General features: G+C 43.1%; 1 protein-coding gene across 1 annotated transcript in view; it reads right to left on the bottom strand.

Annotated features, from left to right (window-relative positions):
- The window catches only part of LOC128696756 (polycystin-1-like), an 89,887-nt gene extending 74,213 nt beyond the window's left edge, over positions 1-15,674 (bottom strand). Inside the window, exons 1-6 of the mRNA XM_070093391.1 lie at positions 15,620-15,674; positions 15,112-15,223; positions 14,163-14,345; positions 12,186-12,424; positions 10,223-10,438; positions 9,765-9,906 (exon numbers count right to left, since the gene is read on the bottom strand). Coding sequence (XP_069949492.1) covers positions 9,765-9,906; positions 10,223-10,438; positions 12,186-12,424; positions 14,163-14,345; positions 15,112-15,223; positions 15,620-15,673 — 946 coding nt within the window. The 5' untranslated portion in view covers position 15,674. The remainder of the gene's footprint in view (positions 1-9,764; positions 9,907-10,222; positions 10,439-12,185; positions 12,425-14,162; positions 14,346-15,111; positions 15,224-15,619) is intronic.
- Between the last annotated feature and the right edge of the window lie 831 nt (positions 15,675-16,505).

Raw genomic sequence — 16,505 nt, 5'->3', positions numbered from 1 at the left:
AAAAAGGAGAAAAACCTAGATGTATGTATATATATATGCATGTGCGTGTCTGTGAAGTGTGACCAAAGTGTAAGTTGGAGTGGCAAGATATCCCTGTTATCTAGCATGTATGCTGAAATATGATAAGAACAATCCTGTGCGATGGAGGATGCTAGGTACATTGTGTGTGATGGAGCAATACTGTAAAAGGCCAACAGTCAGGTACACTATTGGCTGACTACATATAAACGTGACTTGATTATTCTTACAGTGTCAGCGATCACCGGGGTGTGCTGTCGGTTATCGTTATGAACAGGGGAGACGTTTCTGTTCCTCCTGAGGGTGTTGTTGAAGAGTCTGCAGCGGCTGTGGTTGAAGCAGAGACCGCTCAGGCTGAGGGCCAGGAGTAACAGAACCCGTGGCCCAGCCTGGATGACTATTTTGTCGTCAAGTCAAGGGATATTTTCTTAATTTTTTTTAGGTATTGCAAGTTATGACAGTTTAGAAGTACAGTACCTTTCTCAGTGTTGTAAAGTAACTACGTCAAACAACCTGAGTACTGTACTTGGGTAACTTTTCTCGGTGTTTACTTTTCAAAAATTACTGATGATGTAACGAGTAACATATCGTTAACAGATTGTAGTGAAGTAAAAGACTTCAGTACTTAAGTAAAAGTAAAAGTAGTGAGCAATTTCAGTACTTTTTAAAGAGTAAATACCGAAAAAAGTTACTTAAGTACAGTACTCAAGTAGTTTTACATCGTTACTTTACAACATGGTACTTATACTCGAGTATTAAAGATTAGTACTGTTTGCAATACTGTCCTTTCCATTAGCCTAAAAAATTACCAAAATTTCACTTCTTATCAGAATCTTCTTTATTTTGGGTCAATCTTGTTATGCTAATTAGTTAGTTATGCTAATTAGCGGTTAGCGGAACCGTGCTCACCATTGATAATTATAATATTAAAACAAACTACTCTGCTTATTTAAAGTTGTGGACTGTAATTTGGCTTGCTGGGAACACAAAATATAATTAGTATTAACATTTACCATTTAATTACTGTAGATGGATCACACCACAACACCTGCCCAACACCTAGACCCTACACTGGCCAGCTAGAGATCTAAATGCAAGGACTAATGGTGTGTTTACTCACCTAATTGTACTCACCTAATTGTGGTTGCAGGGGTCGAGACTCAGCTCCTGTCCCCGCCTCTTCACTGATTACTACTAGGTCCTCTCTCTCTGCTTCCTGAGCTTTGTCATACCTCGTCTTAAAGTTATGTATGGTTCCTGCCTCCACTACATCACTTGCTAGGCTATTCCACTTCCTGACGACTCTATGACTAAAGAAATACTTCCTAACATCCCTATGACTCGTCTGAGTCTTCAGTTTCCGATTGTGTGTGTGTGTGTGTGTGTGTGTGTGTGTGTGTGTGTGTGTGTGTGTGTGTGTGTGTGTGTGTGTGTGTGTGTGCGTGCGTGTGTGTACTCACCTAGTTGAGGTTGCGGGGGTCGAGTCCGATCTCCTGGCCCCGCCTCTTCACTGATCGCTACTAGGTCACTCTCCCTGAGCCGTGAGCTTTATCATACCTCTGCTTAAAGCTATGTATGGATCCTGCTTCCACTACATCGCTTCCCAAACTATTCCACTTACTGACTACTCTGTGGCTGAAGAAATACTTCCTAACATCCCTGTGATTCATCTGTGTCTTCAACTTCCAACTGTGTCCCCTTGTTACTGTGTCCAATCTCTGGAACATCCTGTCTTTGTCCACCTTGTCAATTCCTCTCAGTATTTTGTATGTCGTTATCATGTCCCCCCTATCTCTCCTGTCCTCCAGTGTCGTCAGGTTGATTTCCCTTAACCTCTCCTCGTATGACATACCTCTTAGCTCTGGGACTAGTCTTGTTGCAAACCTTTGCACTTTCTCTAGTTTCTTTACGTGCTTGGCTAGGTGTGGGTTCCAAACTGGTGCCGCATACTCCAATATGGGCCTAACGTACACGGTGTACAGGGTCCTGAACGATTCCTTATTAAGATGTCGGAATGCTGTTCTGAGGTTTGCTAGGCGCCCATATGCTGCAGCAGTTATTTGGTTGATGTGCGCTTCAGATGTGCCTGGTGTTATACCCACCCCGAGATCTTTTTCCTTGAGTGAGGTTTGTATTCTCTGGCCCCCTAGACTGTATTCCGTCTGTGATCTTCTTTGCCCTTCCCCAATCTTCATGACTTTGCACTTGGTGGGATTGAACTCCAGGAGCCAATTGCTGGACCAGGTCTGCAGCCTGTCCAGATCCCTTTGTAGTTCTGCCTGGTCTTCGATCGAGTGAATTCTTCTCATCAACTTCACGTCATCTGCAAACAGGGACACCTCAGAGTCTATTCCTTCCGTCATGTCGTTCACAAATACCAGAAACAGCACTGGTCCTAGGACTGACCCTTGTGGGACCCCGCTGGTCACAGGTGCCCACTCTGACACCTCGCCACGTACCATGACTCGCTGCTGTCTTCCTGACAAGTATTCCCTGATCCATTGTAGTGCCTTCCCTGTTATCCCTGCTAGGTCCTCCAGTTTTTGCACCAATCTCTTGTGTGGAACTGTGTCAAACGCCTTCTTGCAGTCCAAGAATATGCAATCCACCCACCCCTCTCTCTCTTGTCTTACTGCTGTCACCATGTCATAGAACTCCAGTAGGTTTGTGACACAGGATTTCCCGTCCCTGAAACCATGTTGGCTGCTGTTGATGAGATCATTCCTTTCTAGGTGTTCCACCACTCTTCTCCTGATAATCTTCTCCATGATTTTGCATACTATACATGTCAGTGACACTGGTCTGTAGTTTAATGCTTCATGTCTGTCTCCTTTTTTAAAGATTGGGACTACATTTGCTGTCTTCCATGCCTCAGGCAATCTCCCTGTTTCGATAGATGTATTGAATATTGTTGTTAGGGGTATACAGAGCGCCTCTGCTCCCTCTCTCAATACCCATGGGAAGATGTTATCTGGCCCCATTGCCTTTGAGGTATCTAGATCACTCAGAAGCCTCTTCACTTCTTCCTCCGTTGTGTGCACTGTGTCCAGCACATGGTGGTGTGCCCCACCTCTCCGTCTTTCTGGAGCCCCTTCTGTCTCCTCTGTGAACACTTCTTTGAATCTCTTGTTGAGTTCCTCACATACTTCATGGTCATTTCTTGTTGTCTCTCCTCCTTCCTTCTTTAGCCTGATTACCTGGTCCTTGACTGTTGTTTTCCTCCTGATGTGGCTGTACAACAGTTTCGGGTCAGATTTGGCTTTCGCTGCTATGTCATTTTCATATTGTCTTTGGTCCTCCCTTCTTATCTGTGCATATTCGTTTCTGGCTCTATGACTGCTCTCCTTATTCTCCTGGGTCCTTTGCCTTCTATATTTCTTCCATTCCCTAGCACACTTGGTTTTTGCCTCCCTGCACCTTTGGGTAAACCATAGGCTCATCCAGGCTTTTTCATTATTCCTGTTACCCTTGGGTACAAACCTCTCCTCAGCCTCCTTGCATTTTGTTGCTACATATTCCATCATCTCATTAACTGGCTTCCCTGCCAGTTCTCTGTCCCACTGAACCCCATTCAGGAAGTTCCTCATTCCTGTGTAGTCCCCTTTCTTGTAGTTTGGCTTCATTCGTCCTGGCTTTCCTGCTTCTCCCTCCACTTGTAGCTCTACTGTGTATTCGAAGCTTAAAACCACATGGTCACTGGCCCCAAGGGGTCTTTCATTTGTAATGTCCTCGATATCTGCACTACTCAAGGTGAATACTAAGTCCAGCCTTGCTGGCTCATCCTCTCCTCTCTCTCTCTCTTGTAGTGTCCCTTACGTGTGGGTACATGAAGTTTTCCAGTACCACCTCCATCATCTTAGCCCTCCATGTATCTTGGCCCCCATGCGGGTCCAAGTTCTCCCAATCGATCTCCTTGTGGTTAAAGTCACCCATGATCAGGAGCTTTGCCCTGCATGCATGAGCTCTTCTGGCCACTCTAGCCAGTGTGTCAACCATCGCTCTATTGCTCTCGTCGTACTCTTGCCTTGGCCTCCTGCTGTTCTGTGGTGGGTTATACATCACTGCTATTACCACCTTGGGACCTTCAGAGTGAAGCATTCCCGCTATGTAATCACTTTCTTCTCCACTGTCTCCTCTCTCCAGCTCATCAAAATTCCAGCAATTTTTGATCAGCAATGCCACTCCTCCACCCCCCCTGTTCCCTCTGTCTTTCCTCAGGATTTGGTATCCCGCTGGAAAGATGGCATCTGTTATCATACCTGTAAGCTTGGTTTCTGTGAGAGCTATGATGTCTGGTTATGCCTCTTTGACTCTTTCATGCCACTCCTCCCACTTATTTGTTATTCCATCAGCGTTTGTGTACCATACCTTCAGTTTCCTTTCCAACACTGTGGTTTGGGGGGCCTGTGAGGGTGGGAGACCTGGTAGCATACTGTGGGATTCTATAGCTCGGTGTTGGGTGGAGGCTGTGGGTATGGATTGTAGTGTGTGTTGGGATGGTGTGATAGGTTGTATGGTTCTGAGAATAGTTGTGTGTGTGCTTGCCCTTGCTGTTCTGTTCTGCTCTGACTGACCTCTGCTGGTTCCATCCTTGTCTCTTTTCCTAGCTCCTTTCGCTTTTTTGTCCTCTCCCTCAGCTGCTGTCGTTCTGATTGTGTTCTGTCTCTGTCTAGGAACACCCTCTTGTACTCTTCCGAGTATTTCAATCATGGTTTCTCTTGGAGGATCCTGTTCTGCACTGTTTCCGTCCTGAGAATCAGCTTGATTGGTCAGTTTCTTCCCTTCAAGTACCCCCCTATTCTCTGAAAATTTACAATCTCGTCCATCTCTTCACCTATTTCTGTGATGATTTTCTCAATCTCCTTTCTTTCTTCCTGCTGCTTTTCAGTGTGTGTCCTTTCCTCTCACTCCTGAATCCCATGGATAAACACTGATTTTGCCCTTTCCTCCTCCCATTGCCTCACCCTCTGTGACTCTGGATCCTGCCTGTATGTGGTTAGTTTCTCCCTTGATTTTTCCAGTGGCTCTTGATAGCATGGTTGTGCCTCAGCATTCGACCTATCACCCTCTCCATCTGCATCCAGCTGTTCTTCCCTTTCACTCCTTGGCCCTCCTTGGCAGGCTGATATGACCTTAGCATAATTCATAATTCCTTCCTTCCTGTTCGGCCTCGCAGCTTCATATGCTGTGTCTTCTCTGGTCACTGCCCCTGTAACTCGCTTCAGCCTATTTATCTCAACTTCTAGGACCCTTATCTTGGCTACTGCAGTTTCGACTTGTGCCTCCCAATTCTTTGTCTCCTTCTCCAACCTCTTTTCCAATTTCACAGAGAGCTCTTTCTCCATTTTTTTCAGAAAGCTCTCCTAATTTTCTCTCCCACTCTTGTTCCATCCTTTTCCACTGCTCCTCCATCCACTCCTCCCTACCAGAACCATTCTCATCTGATCCTTGGTTCCTGCGAGTCCCCACCATTTTTTTTTTGTGAGAGAAGAGAGAAGGGAAAGGTAGAAGGAGAGAGAGAGGGGAAGAGTGAGAAGGTAAAGGGGGAGAGAGAGTGTGAGAGGGGGAAAGAGAGAGGAGAGAAGGGAAGGGAAGGAGAGGGGGAGAGGGGGAGAGTGAGAAGGGAAAAATGGGGAAGAGATGGAGAGAGAGAGAGAGAGAGAGAGAGAGAGAGAGAGAGAGAGAGAGAGAGAGAGAGAGAGAGAGAGAGAGAGAGAGAGAGAGAGAGAGAGAGAAAGAGAGAGAGGGAGAGAGGGAGAGACGGAGGGAGAGAGAGAGGGAGAGAGGGAGGGAGAGAGAGAGAGAAGGCAAAGAGAGGGGGTGAGTGAGGGGGGAGAGCGAGGGGGGAGAGAGGGGGAGAAGGGGGAAAGAGGGGGGAGATGGAAGAGCGAGAGAGGAGAGAGAGGCAAGGGGGAGAGAGAGGGGAGGAGGGGAGAGAGATGGGAATAGGGAGAGGTGAGAGATAATGGGAGGGGAGAGATGTTAGAGGGGGAGAGATGTTAGAGGGGGGGGAGGTGTTAGAGGGAAGAGATGTTAGAGGGGAGAGATGGGAGAGGGAAGAGAGAGAGAGAGATAGGTAGAGAGTGATAGGTAGAGAGAGAGATATAGGTAAAGAGTGAGATAGGTAGAGAGAGATAGGTCTCTACATAGGATAGGAAGAGAGGGAGAGAGAGAGAAGGAGCGAGGTTCAGATGGTCAGTTCACAGGATGGTGTGAAATCCTGTGTATGTACTCACCTAGTTGTACTCACCTAGTTGAGGTTGCAGGGGTCGAGTCCGAGCTCCTGGCCCCGCCTCTTCACTGATCGCTACTAGGTCACTCTCCCTGAGCCGTGAGCTTTATCATACCTCTGCTTAAAGCTAGGTATGGATCCTGCCTCCACTACATCGCTTCCCAAACTATTCCACTTACTGACTACTCTGTGGCTGAAGAAATACTTCCTAACATCCCTGTGATTCATCTGTGTCTTCAGCTTCCAACTGTGTCCCCTTGTTACTGTGTCCAATCTCTGGAACATCCTGTCTTTGTCCACCTTGTCAATTCCTCTCAGTATTTTGTATGTCGTTATCATGTCCCCCCTATCTCTCCTGTCCTCCAGTGTCGTCAGGTTGATTTCCCTTAACCTCTCCTCGTAGGACATACCTCTTAGCTCTGGGACTAGTCTTGTTGCAAACCTTTGCACTTTCTCTAGTTTCTTCACGTGCTTGGCTAGGTGTGGGTTCCAAACTGGTGCCGCATACTCCAATATGGGCCTAACGTACACGGTGTACAGGGTCCTGAATGATTCCTTATTAAGATGTCGGAATGCTGTTCTGAGGTTTGCTAGGCGCCCATATGCTGCAGCAGTTATTTGGTTGATGTGCGCTTCAGAAGATGTGCCTGGTGTTATACTTACCCCAAGATCTTTTTCCTTGAGTGAGGTTTGTAGTCTCTGACCCCCTAGACTGTACTCCGTCTGCGGCCTTCTTTGCCCTTCCCCAATCTTCATGACTTTGCACTTGGTGGGATTGAACTCCAGGAGCCAATTGCTGGACCAGGTCTGCAGCCTGTCCAGATCCCTTTGTAGTTCTGCCTGGTCTTCGATCGAGTGAATTCTTCTCATCAACTTCACGTCATCTGCAAACAGGGACACCTCAGAGTCTATTCCTTCCGTCATGTCGTTCACAAATACCAGAAACAGCACTGGTCCTAGGACTGACCCCTGCGGGACTCCGCTGGTCACAGGTGCCCACTCTGACACCTCGCCACGTACCATGACTCGCTGCTGTCTTCCTGACAAGTATTCCCTGATCCATTGTAGTGCCTTCCCTGTTATCCCTGCTTGGTCCTCCAGTTTTTGCACCAATCTCTTGTGTGGAACTGTGTCAAACGCCTTCTTGCAGTCCAAGAAAATGCAATCCACCCACCCCTCTCTCTCTTGTCTTACTGCTGTCACCATGTCATAGAACTCCAGTAGGTTTGTGACACAGGATTTCCCGTCCCTGAAACCATGTTGGCTGCTGTTGATGAGATCGTTCCTTTCTAGGTGTTCCACCACTCTTCTCCTGATAATCTTCTCCATGATTTTGCATACTATACATGTCAGTGACACTGGTCTGTAGTTTAATGCTTCATGTCTGTCTCCTTTTTTAAAGATTGGGACTACATTTGCTGTCTTCTATGCCTCAGGCAATCTCCCTGTTTCGATAGATGTATTGAATATTGTTGTTAGGGGTACACAGAGCGCCTCTGCTCCCTCTCTCAATACCCATGGGGAGATGTTATCTGGCCCCATTGCCTTTGAGGTATCTAGCTCACTCAGAAGCCTCTTCACTTCTTCCTCGGTTGTGTGCACTGTGTCCAGTACTTGGTGGTGTGCCCCACCTCTCCGTCTTTCTGGAGTCCCTTCTGTCTCCTCTGTGAACACTTCTTTGAATCTCTTGTTGAGTTCTTCACATACTTCACGGTCATTTCTTGTTGTCTCTCCTCCTTCCTTCCTTAGCCTGATTACCTGGTCCTTGACTGTTGTTTTCCTCCTGATGTGTGTTTGCGTGTGTACTACAGCTTACAAGTGCTTGTTCCTGTGTGTGTGTGTGTGTGTGTGTGTGTGTGTGTGTGTGTGTGTGTGTGTGTGTGTGTGTGTGTGTGTGTGTGTGTGTGTGTGTGTACTCACCTATTTGTACTCACCTATTTGTGGTTGCAGGGGTCGAGTCACAGCTCCTGGCCCCGCCTCTTCGCTGATTGCTACTAGGTCCTCTCTCTCCCTGCCCCATGAGCTCTATCATACCTCGCCTTAAAACTATGTATGGTTCCTGCCTCCACCACATCACTTTCTAGGCTATTCCATGGCCTGACTACTCTATGACTGAAGAAATACTTCCTAACATCCCTTTGATTCATCTGAGTCTTCAACTTCCAATTGTGACCTCTTGTGTCTGTGTCCCATCTCTGGAACATCCCGTCTTTGACCACCTCGTCTATTCCGCGCAGTATTTTATATGTCCTTATCATGTCTCCCCTGACCCTCCTGGCCTCCAGTGTCGTCAGGCCGATTTCCCTCAACCTTTCTTCATAGGACAATCCCCGTAGCTCTGGGACTAGTCTTGTTGCAAACCTTTGCACTTTCTCTAATTTCTTGACGTGCTTGACTAGGTGTGGATTCCAAACTGGTGCTGCATACTCCAGTATGGGCCTGACGTAGATGGTGTACAGAGTCTTAAACGAATCCTTACTGAGGTATCGGAACGCTATCCGTAGGTTTGCCAGGCGCCCGTATGCTGCAGCAGTTATCTGATTGATGTGCGCCTCAGGAGATATGATCGGTGTTATACTCACCCCCAGATCTTTTTCCTTGAGTGAGGTTTGCAGTCTTTGGCCATCTAAACTATATTGTGTCTGCGGTCTTCTTTGCCCTTCCCCAATCTGTGTATGTGTGTGTGTGTGTGTATGTGTGTGTGTGTGTGTATGTGTGTGTGTGTGTGTGTGTGTGTGTGTGTGTGTGTGTGTGTGTGTGTGTGTGTGTGTGTCTGTGTGTCTGTGTGTCTGTGTGTGTCTGTGTGTGTGCGTGTGTGAGTGATGCTTACATCCCATATCTTCCACCATCCACATGTAATTCTTGAGGTCCCGCAAATTTCCTGTCCCAATTCTTCAGCAGGGGACATTCATACAGGTTCCGAATTACAAATTCAGGCCGATAAACCCTAATTGACCTTCGAGAATGTCCGTTCACATTGCACTACTCGGTCCAGTGCTCACACATTAAATTCAAGATGGCATCTCCCCGGCACCACTTAGCAGCTCTTCTGCCCCCCCCCCACTCGAAATTTCTCGAAGGGTCCAAATAGCATTGCATTTTCGTACACAATTATCATATTATTCATTTATATGCTCTACATTTAGGAAATTATGTAAAAAAATTCCACGACTGGATTATCTTGGGTAGCTAACCCTCTGGGTTAAAAATCGAAACAAATCTTATCTTAAGTATCTGTGATACAAAATTCAATATTTATCAATATAAAAGAAATAAATAATCTATGGCTCGACATTGTAATAACAAAATTGCAAACAAACTAGCAAACACATATTTCGTTGGTAAAAAAAAAAATTCACTTGTGGCTACAGTGGTGGCTCATGCTAACCTCCCTATAGTGTACAGAAATAGTATATGAAGTTGGATTAATCTTATTAGGTAGGCATAGTCGAGTGGATAATGCACCAGCCTACTAGTTGTAATGGTGTGTAGTCTGTGTTGTTAAGATACGTACCCGGAGGCCAGACGACTTTAGCTGGTAGCATCAGTTGAACATCATGGTCCCTTAGTGGTCGGGCTACTTCCACTGTCACTACCATGACTGGTGAAGTTCCACTCTCTCCTGAAGCTGTCATGCTCACATTGAACTTCCCAGCCTGTAAAAATTTATACTTCTAGCTATAACATAATTTATAGATTCCTGAATGAAGATTACACGTTACTAAATCTTGTCTTAACCAGCCTCAAAATTATTCAGAATTCTAAATTGAAATATATGCTTTCAATTTCCAAACCTTTATACACATTCCAGAAGCCTTGAAGCCCCCAGGAGTGATACATCGCCTGATCCTTAATTTAACACTGTAAAAATTTAGTTTATTCATTGTATATGTTCATGAATTATTTACCTTGAAGATCATTGTGAAAAAAATAAATTTACGCATTAAAACCTGAATTAAGATCTTACGGCACCTTAGGGAAAGAGAAGAAGATGGAGGGAGTGGCGCTAGTCTTGCTGTGGCCCTGCACGAATAACTCAAAGTTGGCAGCAGTGCCACTCTCAACCACAGCTGTGAAGTTAAGCAGTGTCTGCGTCTTGAAGACACTGCTGGGCCAGGCTGGGGCATTGTCTTCGTTAACATACTGAGCGATGATCTTCTTCAGTGTGAGGCCGGCCATCACCCGCACCTGCAAGATTAATATCTTTATTATGCACCCCTTACCCATCCTGTCTGCAGTAGTCTTAACATTACAGAGGCACGTAATGTGGCCAGGGACTGGCCCGCAAACTTTTGATAGCTGAACAAGTTACAGTGGTAATGAACTATTTTACACACTTATTTCTGGTTACAATCGCAATGAGTTATTTATGCAGACATGAATTAGGTCACACACGCACAGGTTTTCCTGCAAGACCAATCCACGTGTAATGAGGAAGATTATGTAAAGATTATGTAAAACCTTCCTTCCCCAAGTGGAAGTAAGCCACACTTACTCTATTTTAAGGTGGGGAGTTACCCTACCTTACATTCATCTCCAGTGTATGCATATAACAGTTATCTGTAAATCGATACTGTATTAATATTACCGGTTTGTAGAATATATACCGTGTTCAACTGCCTTCCAGCATAAATAAGGAGGATTGCCAATAAACCCTTGGCTGTCTTCAAGAAGGCGCTGGACAGGCATCTAAAGTCATTTCCTGACCAGCCGGGCTGCGGTTCTTACATCGGTTTGCGTGCGGCCAGCAGTAACAGCCTTCTTGAAGACAGCCAGGGGTCTATTGATAATCCCCCTTATGTATGCTGGGAGGCAGTTGAACAATCTTGGGCCCCTGACACTCATTGTGTTGTCTCTCAGTGTACTCGTGGTGCCCCTGATTTTCATTAGGGGAATGTTGCATCTCCTGCTGAGTGTTTTGCTTTCATAGGGAGTGATTTTCGTGTGCAAGTTTGGTACCAATCCCTCTAGGATTTTCCAAGTGTATATTATCATTCATCTCTCTTGCCTGCTTTCCAGGGAATACAAATCAAGGAACTTCAACTGTTCCCAGTACTTTAGGTGCCTTATCGTACTTATGTGCGCCTTGAAAGTGTTTTGTACATTCTCCAGGTCAGCAGGTTCACCTGCCTTGAAGACCTGGTTGATGTCCGCTTCGAGTCTTGTGGTGTCTTTGATGGAAGTCACTGTCATGGCAATTCGGGTGTCATCCGCGGAGGAAGACACGGAGCTATGGCGTACATCTCTGTCTATGTCAGATATGAGAATGAGGAATATGATAGGAGCGAGTACTGTGCCTTGTGGAACAGAGTTTCTCACTGTAGCTGCCTAAGACTTTAATCTGTTTACTATTACTCTTCGTGTTCTGTTTGTCAGGAAGTTGTAGACTCATCTACCAACTTTTTCTGTTATTCCTTTATCACGCAGTTTGTGCGCTGTTACACACTGGTCACACTAGGCACTGGAAGTTTTTTAAATATGTGATGAAAATTTTCGAAAATAGGACACTACGAGCCTAGCTCTCTTATTGTAACTGCAAATAAATAATTACAAATAAGTAACTAGAAATGAGTAATTGTAATTAATAGTATTATAACTTAAAAGATTAATAATTATTTTATAAATTAATAACCTAAGTATCTATTCAATATCTAAATATTATTCATTAAATTTGATAGAGTAAATAGTGTGAGTTGCCCTTTAAAAGGTAGGTGTGTTGATGCTGGCGAAGAGCTCTTGATTCATGGAAATGGAGGTACCTCCCTTTCCTAGGATTAGAGCCTAGGGAATGAAAGGTAATCGGGTTTCATTCTTTGAATAAGGAATCCTTAACGTGACTCAATACGTCCGTTTTGAAGGGTCAGAATGTAAGAAGAGTGCCTCGTATTTCGCTCAACAACCGAGGCCATCTTCAGTAGAATTTAAATGCACTTACCGCGCTGGAGAGTTGAATGGTTGAAATAGGATTTGCGAGTGTAAGAAACACATTAAAATCTCCACTGGCTTGGTAGCTGTGATTGTAGGTCTTGTACACCTCCCCTGCTGTGCCAGGCTGAGTGATCTCTGTGAGGTTGACTGTTGTTCCAGCCCCACCATCACCCCACGTGATGGTGCCCACTACTGATGTTGCTACTTCACCCTGGGAGTCAAGGCTGATGTTGGCACTCACACTACCTGTACATATATGATTCGTTGTTTAACTGGACCTTAAGTGTACCGAATACACGAGGATCATTATAGCTGTATGTAACCTGTTTACCATCGGTTAAGACTACTTTAATCCAAGAACCAAGTAAAGATCCAGAATATATATATATATATATATATATATATATATATATATATATATATATATATATATATATATATATATATATATATATATATATATATATATATATATATATATATGTCGTGCCGAATATGTAGAACTGGTCACTTAGCAAGAACTCATTTAAAATTAAGTCCGTTCTAAAATTTTCTCTTATACGTTTAAAGATATTTTTTTTTCATTAATGTTAATGTAAAAATTTTTAATTTTGCACCAAAAGAATCTTAGAAAACTTACCTAACCTTATTATAACAAGAACAATTTATTTTAGCCTAACCCAACTAAATATATTTTAGATTTGTTTACAGTAATTTAATACTAAACAAACACAGTGAAAAATATTTTTTTCGTTAGGTTCAGAATGATTTTGGCGAAATTATTGCATACACAAATTTTCACTTGTCCTATATGGCAAGATGAACGTTGCTATTTAATCCAAGATCGCAAATTCTGCCTATTCGGCACGACATATATATATATATATATATATATATATATATATATATATATATCTATATATATATATATATATATATATATATATATATATATATATATATATATATATATATATATATATATATATATATATATATATATATATATATACAGCTCTCAGTGTGTATAAATAAATGTGAGATGTATGCAGTGAATGGGAAGAAAACAATCACAATTAAGTGTGAAAAAGTTGATCATGAACATCACATCAGTTTATACAATTATACATATACATACGCAATTTTTTATTTTATTTTTTAATTGAAGCAAATGCGTCCTCGTTTTCACTGTTGATCTGCTCTTCCTACAACCATCAACCTGTCTAACATAATATTATCAATAATTATCAATAATTATAAAGATCACAAGGAGCTGGTGGGAAGAAAGTCAAGTATTATTTTGTGCAGCTATAAAAATGATTTTTCTTTAGTTGTTAAATATTACCAAAGAGCCATCAACATGCAAAATGCAGGGCTGCTGGCTTAAGTCATGGGCATGAGGGGCTGCAGACCAGGGGACTCCGCAAGCTGGATGGCCTCCAGGGGTTGCAGACCAGGGGACTCCGCAAGCTGGATGACCTCCAGGGGTTGCAGCCCAGGGGACTCCGCAAGCTGGATGACCTCCAGGGGTTGCAGACCAGGGGACTCCGCAAGCTGGATGACCTCCAGGGGTTGCAGCCCAGGGGACTCCGCAAGCTGGATGACCTCCAGAGATTAAAAAGTGTTCACAGTTACTGCTGTATGTTTATATTTATAGTATGTTGACTGTTAGCTATTGTGATTAATTTTTTTTTCTTTTGAAAATATAATTTGAGGCCTCACAGAACTTATAGCCCAGGAGGCCTATAAAATTTAAACCGGCTCTTGCAGGATGCTGCCTTCAAAACTACGACAATACTCAGCAGACGGAGTGGTAGATCAGTGGAATGAATTGAACAGAGGATGTAGTAGGCTCTACAAATTAATGGAAATTTTAAAATATATATGTAAACGATGAACAAATTAGTGAAGAGGAGAGAGGACGAGCAAGGGATCTGTTACTGTAGTTACAAAGAGGTAATTACAAGAGAAGAGTGACATTAACCTGGAGGTGTGACGGTGTGTGGAGGTAAAGTGAAGGTGACCTGCTCGAGTCTGAGAGGGACATACACCCACACACTCTTAGTGAGGGTCGCTTCCTGTTGGTGTGACCAGGTCAAGGTCAAGGTCACCAGGTGTTCACCGGTTGTGTTCAATTTGTACACCGTCATGCCGAACACAGGGGCGCCTGATATAATTAATAAAGCTATTAGTATTTTTTACGTTTTTTATTGCAAAATGTTTGAATTTATCACATTTAAAAAAATACTTGCATGGTTCTCTTCTCCTGAACGTGACCAACAAGAACAAATTAAAGAATGAAACACTTATGCAACATCATGGGATCTTGATACAACGAATTCTTCAACACTTGTCCAACCTTTGGACGAAGACTTACACTAGTGGATGGTCCCACTGTAATCCCGCCTCCTCCTGCTTCCACTCACCTGACTACAGTATATATAGTCACTTCTCCGACCATATGCTGTACTTTCTTAAAGACTGATGGACTGAACTCATCGATTCCAGCCTGAGAGACTGATTACGTCAAACTCTTCCTCGCCGTACACCGTTCTGCTTTGTACTGGACTGATGAAGCCACTGTGTGGCGAAAGTTTCCTCAGTAAAGATTCCCCTATGTTACATAAGTGTCTTATTCTTCAACTTGTCGGTTTTCTAAAGTACTTTCTAATGTACTTATCACAGATATCCATTAATAGGACCTAACTTTTTTTAGTCAGCGTGTCCTCCCTATATATAAAATATTTCTCATTATTCCTTGTTATTCTCTTAATGAGGGTCTTGGTATGAGAACAAATATGCAGTAATCTCTCCTTAACTTCTGTTTAGTTTCTCAGTTCACACTTATGGCAAGACCGCTACTAAATGATTGATGGTGAATGCGTTTCCTTTTCTCGTTAAGTTACCCAACTTGGAGCTCTGCTCGAACTCACCAGTGAAGAAGAGTTGGTCGGCCTGGAGACGGTCCACGTTGATGACGAGAGAGAAGGCTGGCACTGTCTTGAAGACGGAGTAACTGATCACCACATTCTTGCCCAGCTCTACCTGTCTCCCGGAACAAATATTACACAAGAGGGTCAACATTATCACTAATTAATGTGTGGCACTACACCTGTGCGGGTCAGCAGGTAGGTACTAGTGTTGTTATTACTGCTCTCACGAGGAGGCGCTAAACTTACAGGGATCATAGAGAACCTAGCACATGGCAGGTATACCTGGAGTATACCTGCAGAGAATTTCGGGGGTCAGCGCCCCCTCGGCTCGGTTTGAAACCAGGCCTCGTGGTAGATCAGGGTCTGATCCGGTGATCAGGTTTGTTCTGATATAAACCTATATAAGATACAAGACAGGCAAGTTTAGGTGAACAGGAGAGTGATCTTTGTTCACGTGAACTCAGTGATACTCACATGTTTGTTCAGGTACAAACTTAAAAGTACTCACGTGTTTGGGGTCAATGTCCCACTGTAGGTGGTGAGGCAGACCCCCGTATACCATAGAACCTGGGGAAGGTGTAATACCATTAAAATAATAATAATAATAATTCTAATAGTAATAATAATAATAATAACAATAATAATAATAATTTTAATAATAATAATAATAATAATAATAATAATAATAATAATAATAATAATAATTATAATAATAATAAAAATAATAATTTTAATAATTAATAATAATAATAATAATATAATAATAATAATAATAATAATAATAATAATAATAATAATAATAATAATAATAATAATAATAATAATAATATTGGTAATAAACTACGTTATCCAACCTCAATTCTGGTAATTTACATACATAATAAACACAACATTCACAAATATGACAAGAAATAGACAAAACTGTCTACCTGGAGTCTACCTGGAGTCTACCTGGAGTCTACCTGGAGTCTACCTGGAGTCTACCTGGAGTCTACCTGGAGGGTATTCCGGGGATCAACACCCCTGCGACCGGTCCACGACCAGGCCTCCCGGTGGATCAGGGCCTGATCAACCAAGCTGTTACTACTGGCCGCACGTAGTCCAATGTACGAACCAGAGCCCGGCTTTATTTTTTATTTTTTCTTGGAGTTAATAATAATAGTTAAAAAAGCTGAACCAATATAAAGAGTTCAGCTTTAACATAATTTAAGTACTCGTTGAACACCTGTGTTTACTGAGTGTTCAAAGAAACTTCTGTAATATTTTCGTTCATAAACATTTTTATTTTGAGATAAAAATGTCTCGGCGATGTGTAGGAACATTACGGAACATTAATGGTGGGAAGGTGACCTGCCTTGTGGAGATTCTCAAAAAAATTATCTTCATCTGTGTTG

This window comes from Cherax quadricarinatus, chromosome 3, assembly GCF_038502225.1.
Source record: "Cherax quadricarinatus isolate ZL_2023a chromosome 3, ASM3850222v1, whole genome shotgun sequence".
NCBI lineage: Eukaryota > Metazoa > Arthropoda > Malacostraca > Decapoda > Parastacidae > Cherax > Cherax quadricarinatus.
This window is presented reverse-complemented; position numbering and strand designations above follow the sequence as displayed.